The sequence below is a fragment of the Rousettus aegyptiacus genome, unplaced genomic scaffold (assembly GCF_014176215.1).
Source record: "Rousettus aegyptiacus isolate mRouAeg1 unplaced genomic scaffold, mRouAeg1.p scaffold_m13_p_6, whole genome shotgun sequence".
Classification (NCBI taxonomy): domain Eukaryota; kingdom Metazoa; phylum Chordata; class Mammalia; order Chiroptera; family Pteropodidae; genus Rousettus; species Rousettus aegyptiacus.
This window is the reverse complement of record NW_023416309.1, coordinates 85791505-85803734: the sequence shown is the minus strand read 5'-3', so window position 1 is coordinate 85803734 and position 12230 is coordinate 85791505. Positions and strand designations below refer to the sequence as shown.

General features: G+C 36.0%; 1 protein-coding gene across 8 annotated transcripts in view; it reads right to left on the bottom strand.

The window, feature by feature from the left end:
• Positions 1-12230, bottom strand: part of ACACA (acetyl-CoA carboxylase alpha) — a 253317-nt gene that overhangs the window by 104754 nt on the left and 136333 nt on the right. For all 8 annotated transcript variants that reach the window (XM_036223376.1, XM_036223375.1, XM_036223382.1 and 5 more), the window contains 5 exons: positions 11666-11809; positions 10778-10874; positions 9758-9865; positions 5518-5574; positions 5242-5286 (listed from right to left, as the gene is read on the bottom strand). In XM_036223376.1, the coding sequence (XP_036079269.1) occupies positions 5242-5286; positions 5518-5574; positions 9758-9865; positions 10778-10874; positions 11666-11809 (451 nt within the window). The remainder of the gene's footprint in view (positions 1-5241; positions 5287-5517; positions 5575-9757; positions 9866-10777; positions 10875-11665; positions 11810-12230) is intronic.

The window sequence follows — 12230 nt, the reverse complement described above, 5'->3', positions numbered from 1 at the left end:
ACCTCTCGAGGTAGGTATCCCATTTTCCAGCTGAGGAAGCCATGACCAAGTGATAATGCCCAGGATCACAAAGCCAGAACATGAAGTTGGGTCCCTTTAATGCCAGAGCCCATGCCCTTTCATCTCTACCATTCTATCTCTCAAGTGTAGGGCATTACCTTTCTATTCTTGTTAAAATCCAAATTCCTTATTTAGAAGACTTCTCTTTGATGAGATAAAACAAAACAAAACAAAACACACACACAGAAATTAAAGCAAAAAAGCAAAAAACAAACAAACAAATAAAATATGCTGAAAACTTGTGGTTCTTGAGGTTACTGAGAATTTGAATACTTTCCACAGATATTATACCTCACCCTCGCTTGCACATTTTTATAGCTTACAGAGTTAATAAATCTTCTTATATTTTCCTTAGCATTTTAACTATAAAACTGCATTTAACAGGCTTCTAGGAGCTTGTTTAGCAAGACCAGGAAACCCCTTGTCCAGGCTTGGGTCTTTAAAAGTCCTTTGAAAGTGGATTTTACACAGCACTGATCTTTTACTAATGGTGTTTTCATTCTAAATAATTCTCTAATTCTCCTGAAAAATACTGAAAACATGATATGACTTCAAGGTTAGACAGGAAGATGTGCAGCTGCATTGGCAGGTTTCATGCTCAGGGATTTATATAATCTAGTTTTGGTTTTATATTTGAGGGGTATGGCTTTCAGAGCATTAAGCTAAAAGAGTAACAAGTCAAAAAGGAAGGGTAATAAAGTCCTTCCATGAAATTTTCTCAAAGAAAAGTCAAGGAAAGGGATAATATAATCTTTTAAGCACACACTCTTGTATTCTGCCTTAACTATTAATTAATTAAAATGTTTATTTAGTACACCATTTATTCTAGTGTATTCAACTGTAGGACCAAAATCATTTTCCTTCAGAAACATAACAGTAACCCCAAACTCCCCTGCTTTCCTTACCACTAAACCAATCAAGAAAATTTGTAGTAACTGAATGGCATGAAAATCGAACAATGTGAATGGAAATGTCTTTACCACAAATAATAAAGGAGACTAATTCTTGGCAGATGTGGGAAAAGACCACCAATCAGAAAATCCACTTTCATTAAGGTTAGCTAAGAAATGGTGTTATGGAGATGATATAAGCAAACTGTGAAAAACTTTTGAGTAAATTTTTAGCTCCACAGTAAAGTTCTCAATTTAAGCATGAAGCATTCAGACCAAAAGATGGCAAAAACTTCTGTGCAATGCAAAGCAAGATCAATGAGCAATTCTTCAAGTCTAAGGACTTTTATAGAAAGTCACCTCTTTTGGCACTCAAAAATCACATAAACACAGAAAACACAGGAAAGAAGAAATACAAAAGTCTGATCCTACAGTTTAAGTAAATTCCTTCATCCTATCTTCTCACACTGACAATTTTTCCACTAACAGCATTCATGCTTATTCTATCACTAATGTAATTGCTTTCCAGACATTCTACTACTGTTATGGGCAAACATCATAATTGAATGTACACAAAGAAAAACTCTCTTAGTGTTCTGGTACCAAAAAACAAAAGAATGAGACATTTCTCAGGGAGAAATTATACCCCTGCTGTGTTCTAATCAGCCAACCATCATCAAGACAATCAAAATAATTTGCCTAAATTAGCCAATCAAGACACCCTGCAAATCGGAGAATGTGAAAACCTGCAACAGAAAACATCATAGCTGATTATGATACTAATAATCGTGTTAAAAACCTAATGAGATGAAGAAATTGAAAGCTTGCTGGTGCAATTTTCTTTTACCTCAACATGCTGAGAACTAATTATATAGACTGTAATTAAAACAAAAACCCAAACCAAAGCTTCAGAAAAACTAATAGTTGATCTACTAGCAAAGAGAATTACCAATTTTTTTCAGCTTATTGACATATAATTGACATATCAAAAAATATTTTTTTAAAGGCATGAACTTCTAACCATGATAACTTTTCAATAGTAGAATCTGCCTTCAGGTCCAAATAATCCCAAACATTTAATTTTAAAGTAGAAGACATTCACATAAAATCAGTAAAAGTACAACTATCTCCTAGGTGACTTATAGCAGAATCTCAGGAAATCTGATAAACAAGAAACAAAAGGAAACTCAACAGATGCAAAACTGATGTAGAATCTCATCACAATTTTTGGACCTAATGCTTTTGCTTAGGTGGCAAAGGATAAGAAGAAATCCTGAAAATAGACATTTTAGTATCCTTTACGAAACTTGGCTGAAAAGAATATGAAAAGCTTCAAAAAGTGTAATACTTATATTCCATTTAACTAGCACTTTTTGCTTAATTCTTTGGATTCTGAAATGTGAATGAAACTAACAAAGGTTAAATACTACTTGAAACTGGAGACCTGCAGCTTATACAGCTGCAAAATTCAAAGAACCTGTTCTTTTGCTTTCAAGGCTTCAATTTTATTTATTTTTTTAACATGGAGGAGATATTTACAACAATAGGCATGTTTTTTCCTCAAGCTTTTTACTTAAATATCGATGTTAAGTAGTTATTCAAATCCTTTTATATATACTTGATTTAATTAGATGATTATGGAAACAGGCTGGACACCAAGCCTCCTTAATGCTAGTAAATATTGCCAGCTCAGAAGAACAGTCTTTAGGTAGAATCAAGAAACTAAGGTAGCAGCAGACATTCCAATGGACAGCTCTCTAGAGACTGTGAAGTTTAAGCAATGAAGTTTTATAAATGCTTATAGCCTTCTCTGGCATCTGAAGAAATACCTAACAACAAGCATACTCTCTAGGATCCTCTCCGCTGGCCCTCATTTGCCTTGTTCTGGTTCTGAAGCAGTCTGAGAGACGACTATGTAACAGCTCAGCTGCTTTATTCCACAGCAGCCAATGTTGTTCTTGAACTAAACTTGGTAACCTTCCTCCTCTCCTTGCCCCCTCATGGACACATTCGCTCTTCTATTCAATAACATAGGGATTTCACAGTGTAGAGCAGGGGAGACTGCATACATCACAGTGGATTACCAAGAAGCCAGAGAGATCAAGGGATTCATCTCTAACACTCACGCGAAGCTTCCTCTTTTTCACACTACACTAACTATGGGGCAAGCACACATCAGACGACATGACAGAGGCTAAGCAGCCTTCATGAATGGCAAGCTACCACCAACAGAGGAACTTATAGAAACACCATGACCGTGAGCCCCAGATTTGTATAACTCCTGCCAAGGCTTCCAGGCTATCATAGATCCTGGATAGAATTCAGTGATAGTTGCCCTTGGCCCCTGTGTAACTACTAATTATTTCTAAGGGGGCTAACATAAAAACACTCCAAATCCTCTGAAATGCAATTCTTCAGAGAAAAACCGTCTACACCTAAACTCTAATTTCTCTATGTCCTAAAACAATGTTTCCTACACTCATGACAAATCAAGTCACTTGATAATATAACTGATGTCCCACTTTATATCACTATAAATAGGAACTGGTCAATGATTCCTGGGAAAGACTCCCTGCTGGGCTCGTTTCCTAGCAGATTTTGCCTATACATGTCTCTATTCAACCTAAATCCAGAAATTTAGCATAGCAGGGAGAAAAAAGTTGTTTAAAGCTGCAGATATATTCTAGGGCATGACACAGATTCAGCGATAAGACAGGATATTTTGCATATATAAAACACACACAAAAAAAGTCCATGAGAATTGCTTTGGCTTTTAAAAATTTTTAGTAGTTTTAATTTATCGTGGAATGCTTATTATAGGAAACCAGTTAGTGTGCTATATAAAGACTCCATCTAAAACATTAGGAAAAAAAAATAATGATTTTATAAATTCAGTATTATTCTCCAGAATAATATATTACTCCAAAGTCAGTGAGAAAAACAATCATGTTAATGCTTAAGAACCTAGCCCAATACTCTTCCCAAATCCAGCGCCTAGCTCTGGCATGTCTACTTTAGCTCTGATCGGCATCTACCAATGATAGTATTTATTTACAGGCTCTCATATTCCATCCCCAAGTATCAATTTTATTCTCTAAGCTCTTGATTTTTCTTCTTAAAGCCCCAGGGTTCTCTTTAAGCTCCTCATACTTCTTCATTGCCTCCAGTTTCCTATCTAAAGCTATTGATTGATATATATCTGTACCCTGCTTGGCTTCCTGACATCAATAACACAGGGAGTTGCGCAGTCCACAGCATTTCCTAAAGCATTTCTGAAAATCTTAGCTCTTTAGTTTGCAGAGTAGGCTCTTGTTTCTCTACAGACTAGACCAACAAGGTGAACTGTGAGAAGGGAAACAAAATGTCAAGTGTCAGAGACCTAATAAACAAAAGGATAATAAAAGCAACTGCACATAGGTCCTAGAGTTTAGAAAAGTCCTTTCCAGAATCCCAGATGTTATCTTCATTATTGCAAATGAACGGGGCTTGAAAACTAAATTACCTTAATTGCTAAAACAAAATAAAGTTCTTATTAGGAAAATAAGGACTTCCTCATATCCTGTGGAATTTTTGCTACATTAGAATTAATTTTTAACGAAATCTTTGGACTACGATCATATTAAAGAATGACCTCTTGATTGCAACCTGGATTTTTGGCCTTACTGCTATCTATCATCATAGTGGGTATATGGGTATACCATAGTTTAGATACCAGGCTATTGACTTATTTCTCTTTTCTATAACATTTTTAATGTCATAAATATTAACAGTTAATTCAGTTAAACTGGAAAACAAGCAACTTAACGCTCAATTCTTATTTTCTACTCCTGGAATTAACATAAGACAAAAGTACCAACTTGGGCTCTTCTAAGGGATTTTAAATAATAGATGATTGTTTTCAGAATTGAGAATTCTCAATAATAGAACTTGAATCTGTCTTTGGTAAAAGCCAAGACCCCCAAGTGTTACTGGCAGTTCTTGATTATTGATTCACTATGTACGCAGAACAAATTGCTAGTTAACTCCTACCTCATTCATCCAGATAAATGCATGCGCTCATCCTTAATTATTTCTCAGAAATATATTGAGAATTTGTTGCAGGGTGAAAAAAAGAAAGAAACTCTTTGGCTTGAAGACTATAGAAGAACTGAATATGCATTGTAATACTTTCTGAAAGAAGAGGGACCAAAAGCCTGTGCAGCCCTTCTAAACAACTCACATACATTCTGTTTAAATAATCAGTGGCAAATGCAAAAAGCAGTAATCTTTCATTATTGTTCCTTTTACTTACATGAAATCTCTGATCCACCTCATAGCTGATCTGTTTTCTGAAATCCTTTCAAATAAAAGACAGAAAGAAGGAAAAACAGCAGAAGCTGGTAATTAGTGATAAAATTAAAACCAATCTGATTAAAAGGTGATGTTTTTCTTAAATTTATAGAAAAAGTTATTTCTCTGCATAAATTCTATAATTAAGCATATGATTATAATACCACTTTTTTTATTTTTAAAAATACTAGCAGCAGCAGATGATATATTAGAAATATAATTCACATGCTAATAATACCTTTTGTGCAACCAGGAAAGTAAGGCGCCGGATTCCATGCTCAACCAGGGTAGCTTTCTATGAAGAAACATGTAAAACATAAGATAGATGAGATCTCCATTCATCTTAAGTTTCACCCCATTCAATCCTTGTAAGGCTCTGATTGGGATAAGTCCCCTTTCTGGTTATCTCTCTCTATCTTGGTTCAGTACCTTTAAACTTGCAAGTAAACAAATCTCAACCTGGCTCCTGGGACTAAGTCTTATGGAATAGGTTTTATACTGATCTAGACAAAACTGAAAGAAAACTTTGTATAGGAAGAGGTCATATGAAGTTACCTAAATTCTCTTAAGAACTGATTCACATCTAAGCAGACAATAACACAATTTCTGCTTAAAGAAATCACAGGGTTGGTCATGTTCGAATGTGAAGATTAAAACCAAAACAGAAGCTAAATGAAATTGGGTCATTCAGGTCAGAGGGAAAAGAAGGAATTTGCATAAAACAGAAAATTCAGGTTCTAACCTGTTGTTTACAGATAGCACCTACAAACATTTCCCCTATACTATACATGAAAGTATTTTTAAAAGAGAGTTCTTTAAAACTTGCTAAAAGCAATGTTTAACAGGCTTTTCAATTTAGTGATTATTCACATCACCACTTGCCATAGGTAAGCGGTATATTAGAAGGCAAAAGAAACCAGAAGTTTCAAGACAATCTCTTATATGAGTCTTGGGCCTTCAGATCTAAGCTTTCTTATACTGTTCATTTATTTCAAAAGGCAGAGACAAAAAGAAACAGATTAATGAACTAAGTAAACAACATGATCTGAAAGGTCCCTAACAAAGAGGGGTTATGTGGCAACAAATAGAAAAGCAATCCTACTAGTTGAATGACTTGGGAAAATATATGAATAACACAAATAGAAAAAATACATGGACTTTCATAACCCACATTCAGAGTTTAGGTTTATCACATTCCCTGCAATAACTCTATCCAAGAGATATGTTCATGAATCAATTCTTGACTTTCACAATACTATATATTTTTAATGTACAAACTGGTGTCCCCTTATAGACAAGCACATTCTCTGGGCCATTACCTCCTACTAGAAAACCATTTCTACTTTGGCATTGCTTAGCAAAAAAATTAATTAACATAAGCCAAAAGATAACTGAAAAAATAAATTTCCTAATAGTAAATTCCCTTGTCAAATATAAATTTTGGTTCAACCATGTTTAACAATGATCCGTATTAGCAATATACCCGTTAGAGTAAATAACCAAGTATTGATACCATGATAAGAAAAGGTAGGGAGAAAGGGAGGGGTGGGTGTGAGTTGGTTGTGGTTCTCAACCTCTTAGTGTGCCAAGGAACCGAAACATTTCTTCTGACACCGACAAAGAATTCCACTATAGCCAAGTCCTTCAAAGACAAGCATCAATAGCTATGTTCAGGCAAGGGAAGAAAATAACTTTAATAATGCCATGATTTAAAGTCAAAATTGTTATTGCTTTTAAAATTCCACAAGTGGCTGACAATAACAGCAGAGCAACAGGATTCTGATTACATTGTAATAATGTGGGTCTCACAGCAAGTCCACAGCTATTACCCAGCGATTAGGCATCAGCACCTGGAGAAACTCCATTTACACTGACTGCTTCAATCTCCTCCACAAGTCATTTACAAATATATGATCCTAATTTCTATGAGAGAAAAAAAGACATGCTGGGACTAGAAGATTATTTGGACAATTTGGATCAACCTATTTGATAGTTTAATGTGTGCTTTTTTTAAAAAAGAAACTTTTTCTAAACTGCTAGGAGCATGATCATGAAGTGAAAGACAAAACTAGTTATCTCTTCAGCTTTTTTTAAAAAAATTGCATTTTCTTCTTTATTTTTATTTTTATTTTTTCAAATATTCCTGGATAAGCACAGTACCTGATGCAGTTAATAGCTTCCATAGGCTTGGAATGTTGGCATAGTCTACCCTTACCCTGCTGAATAGCCAAAGTCAAAGACACTGGATTTCTCCGTGCCTCAGTAAAGGAAAAAAGTAATCTCTTATTGCCAATGAATAAGCATATGTAGTAAACTGCTTCTTTAAATCCACATGTCATGATATACAGCACTTAGATCTTTAAAAAGTCTACAGTAAGAGCAATTAGTGCCTCAAAACCTGGGAAGAAAATTTCGGACTATTTCATCATGCAGCAGCAGCAGCCATGTACAACACTAGGACTCTTTCAACTAAAATTACCTTGGTCCCTGGTCTCAGGTTAATTTTATGTGGTCATGAACCAAGGGCAAGAAAGAAGGTAAATTTCTAAAGAAAAATTCCCAAGCATATCCTCTATTTTAACTTCTTGGTAAGTACCTTTTCTTCATGTTGGCCGAAACAAGCCCAGGTAAGTATATGTGCTGTGAAAGTATCACGAGGCAAATGCTAAGACTCATATTAAGCCTAAAGTTACCATCCTTCCCTGGATATCTACCATTAGCACTACATGATCTGAATGCCTATAGGACTAATTGTTTATACTGCTAAGTTTTTTTTTTTTTAATCTATTAAATTATTTCTTTAAACACAAGCACTATAGCTAAGTGCTTTCCATTGAAAGAAAACCTGTGTCTTGTCATTAAGGGCAGTTAAAGATGGGCACTTTTGGCATCTATCACAAATCACAATGAAAGGTAACTATGCAGACTATCCTTTTGAGCATGCCTAACCAGTCCCTCCAACTAGACTATAAGCATCTTTGGGGCTAAAAATGTATTATTTACTAAAGTATCAAGATCTGTGCCCCTAGAGATGGCATCAAAGCCTAAATGCCAATTTTTGCTCTATCATCTGCCAGCTGGTGATCAGGGATTTAATTAATCTCTCCGAGTTTGAGCTTTTCCCCATGTCTACAATTGGAATAATTCCTGACTAATTTAACCCCATGGTATTGTGGTAAAGTGCAAATAAAAAATGTTCCACTGGAAGTTCTTTATAAATAAAAAGTACTATGACTGCTAATAAATTAATGCTGCCCAATTAGAAATTAAAGGGAGAAAAATATTTTTTAGTTAGGGATAAGTCCTCATAGAAGAGGTGAAATCTGAAAGTTTTTAAAACAAGTAGGATCGTGTGTGTGGGGGGTGGGGTGGGGTGGGGTGGGGTGGGAGGGAGAGAAGAGAAGAGAAGAGAAGAGAAGAGAAGAGAAGAGAAGAGAAGAGAAGAGAAGAGAAGAGAAGAGAAGAGAAGAGAAGAGAAGAGAAGAGAAGAGAAACATTCCAGGTGAAGGGCAGTAGAAGAGATGAAGTAAACAGAACACCAAAGGCTAGATTATTAATTAGCCTCTTTGTTAATAGGCTGGCGTTAACTGTCATGTTAAAGAGGCATCCTCACAGTAATAACAGAGTAACTTGGTAAGGGGGGATTTTGGACATTTAATTTTGTAGTGTGAACAGAATGAAAACTATCTTGAGGGGGAAAGTGAAGGAAGATAGGTAGATCACAAGTAAATCTGCTGCAGTGTCTCAGGCGTGAGGTAAGGATTTAAACTAGAGAGAGAGTAGTGGAAATTAAAAAGAAAAAAAAAACTGAAAAGGAAGAAAGGAAGGGTGAGAGACAATACAAAGAAAAAACAGACCTTGGTGACTGACCAGATACAGATAAGCACAGATTGTGGGTAGAGGAGTAGAATCATGGAATGGCAAGGAAAAGGAGGAAGTCAATGATTTCTGAATGACTAGGAGTAAATGTCTGGTAACTTGTTTTTTGGGGGGTGGAGTTCAGAAGAGGTGAAGGAAAATGATCAAAATTTAGGTTTAAACTACAGAGTTTGATGTCAACACAACATATTTGATTGAAAGGAGGACAGACATATAACTGATATTATCAAGGGAGAAGGAAGAATATAGAAGAAACCTGAAGGGAGTGTGGACATAAACAAGTGGAGTTAAGCCATCAAAGGAAAATATTCAGCAGATGACTGGAAGTTTAAGATTGGAGCTCTGGGAAAGATTTAGGACCACACTTATGTTCCTTAAAACATTTTAATTATTTGAGGTCTGTATTTCTTAACATGAAAAGATATTCATTATGTACTATTAAATCACTTTGGAATTTTATGCCTACAGTCAGATTATGTAAAAGACATAGCCATTATCAGTGATAGGCCTTAAAAGTAGCAACTGATCACAGAATGAATATGATATACAGCCAGCAGGAAAGGGGGCCATCACCAGTTTCCACCCAATTGAGGGCTTACATTTTGCTGGGTAAACTCTCTGAACATCACTGCCAGACTGTCATCCTCAATATCACAGTCAGTCTTGATAGCCACATTCAGAATGTGAATTGGTTCATCCCTGGGGACCTGTAACCCAAAGGCATAAGACAAAGAAATTAGGGGGCTGGCTAATGCAGAGACAGAGAAAGATTATAGTACTTCATAGAAAAAAACAAGATATGCCCCATAGGACATTGCCCACTAGTACAAATAAACAAACTGAACCATTATCCAAAACATCTATAGCAGAAATCAAACAAAGGAAAACATCTAATTTTTAAAAGACAAGGCAGCAATGGCATTAGCTAGAAGTGGCCCCAAATTTTGACTTGACATGAACTTGAAGACCGCTATGTCTCAACTTTTTCACCAATAAAATGGGAACGAAACTAATTGCCACATCTTTTCACAGAATGTGAAGAAAAATGAGTGAAAGAAGCCATCTGAACATGTTCCCACATAATATATTTCCTAACAATTTATCATACAGTAGAAGTGTCAAACCATAGAAAAATAACCTGGTAGAAAAAAAAGAAAAAGAAAAAGAAAAAACAGAACAATTTGTTTACTGTGAAAAGAAGGAACTTAATAAAAGGACAAATTTTTAAACAAAATGCCTATTTTTTCTGCTATCTAAAGTCCACCATTACCTAAAGACTACAGCATCACCACTGTGTAAATATACAAGCCATCAAAGACTAAGAATTAAGCAACCAAAGATGAAATCTTTGAAACAACACTCAGAGACCCAGAGGCAGCTGCAATGGATATAGCTGAGTCTCCTCTATAGATTTCGATTCATATTTTTTTTAACGTTAGTATTTATATTCTACCTGTTTCCAAAATTACTTTGATGAGGTATATAAAATTAAATCATATAAAGTAGGGTAAAAAGATGAATACTTCCCTATGATGTTCCAAAGTCAGAAAGATAGTATCTATGTAGTATAATTCCTGTATCTGAAGGAGCAAAGCAGTCTCCCAAAGGGGACACAATACCTTGTCTTCATCATATAGAGACGTGTGACCTGCCTCAGGAAATGTGGGGCTTTGGGGTGGGGAATCACAGAAGCAGCCTATCACTTCATCAAAGATCCTGGAAGATACCAGAGAAACAACCACCATCAAAATCCAAGTGGCATAAAACCTAAGTGACAGCAAACTAACACTGCCATTGACAGCTCAGTCTAAAAGAACAATGTATTCTACTCTGTGCTCAACAGTCGACTGAATAAAATTACCAGTGGCTAGAGGTGACATGCAAAATTTCACCAAGTGGCAGAAATTAGGAGGATGGATTGTTTAAACTTTAATAAACCATATATATATTTTTTCTTTTTAAAAAAGAATGATCTAAAGCTTTTTGTTTTGTTTTCTTCATATGTAAGATATGAGCACTGCTGTCATCATCAGTCTTAAAGTAACAGAGAAAGAGCCTGGGACTGGAGCAGTGACAGACCAATGTAATTACCCCTCCCCCAAGGGTAATGCATCAGTATACATCAAGAGATAGATGCTGAATGCATTTAATCAAAAGATGTATCGTCTCTGGTGGGGCTCACTCTAGTGTTGTGTTTAATTTCTCCTGACATTTCACTCATCACAGAACAGACAGCTTCTTCTGTTAGCTCTAAGGAAAAGATGGTTTTGTTTGTTTCTTTTTTTCTGACTGGGCTCACATAACAAGCAGGGGCTTGTAGAGTCTGAATGAGAGGTAGAAATGGAAGGACATATACCTCTCCGAGGGCATATACAGTAAGGGCTACATCTCTTTACCTGGCTCATTGCTCTTCTGGGGACTTTTACTCATTTGGCAAAAAATCTGAGACCCCAAAACACAGACGCCCAAGGCTCCCCTTGTACATACACAGTTCCACAATGTCTTACCTGACAAAATCTTCAAAAGTCCGAAAAGAGACCATTCCGCCCATCCGCTGACATGGTGGAGTGAATGAGTTGTCCAATAGCACATCGCTGACACTAGCTACATGAGTCATGCCATAGTGGTTGAGGTTGGAGGAGAAGGACATTCTAAATGATAATTCAATCAAGTTCATTAGACAAGCAAGGTAGGAGCAAGGATGTAGAGAGTAACAATAGGGAAAGGAGCCAGGAGGAAACTCTGAAGTAGGGTCAGGTTGCAGAGCAGATTTGGTTTTTTACCCACAGTGGATAAGGCTGTCTTGCTAGAATCACAATAACCCTTTCATTTGAAATCACCTCCCAACCTGTGCACACACACACACAAAACATAGTTTTACCACCCTCAAATTTCTCCAAATAAAAATCTAAGGACTGCCAGGAATTTCATGGCAGTTTTCAATAATATAACAGCATTATGACATATCTCATGAATGAATAGCACATAGGGGTTAAAAACCATCCTGCATCTTCCCCTTCCCTACAACATTCCCCATTTTAAGGAAGTAAGCAAGCCAATGAGTTGTAACTA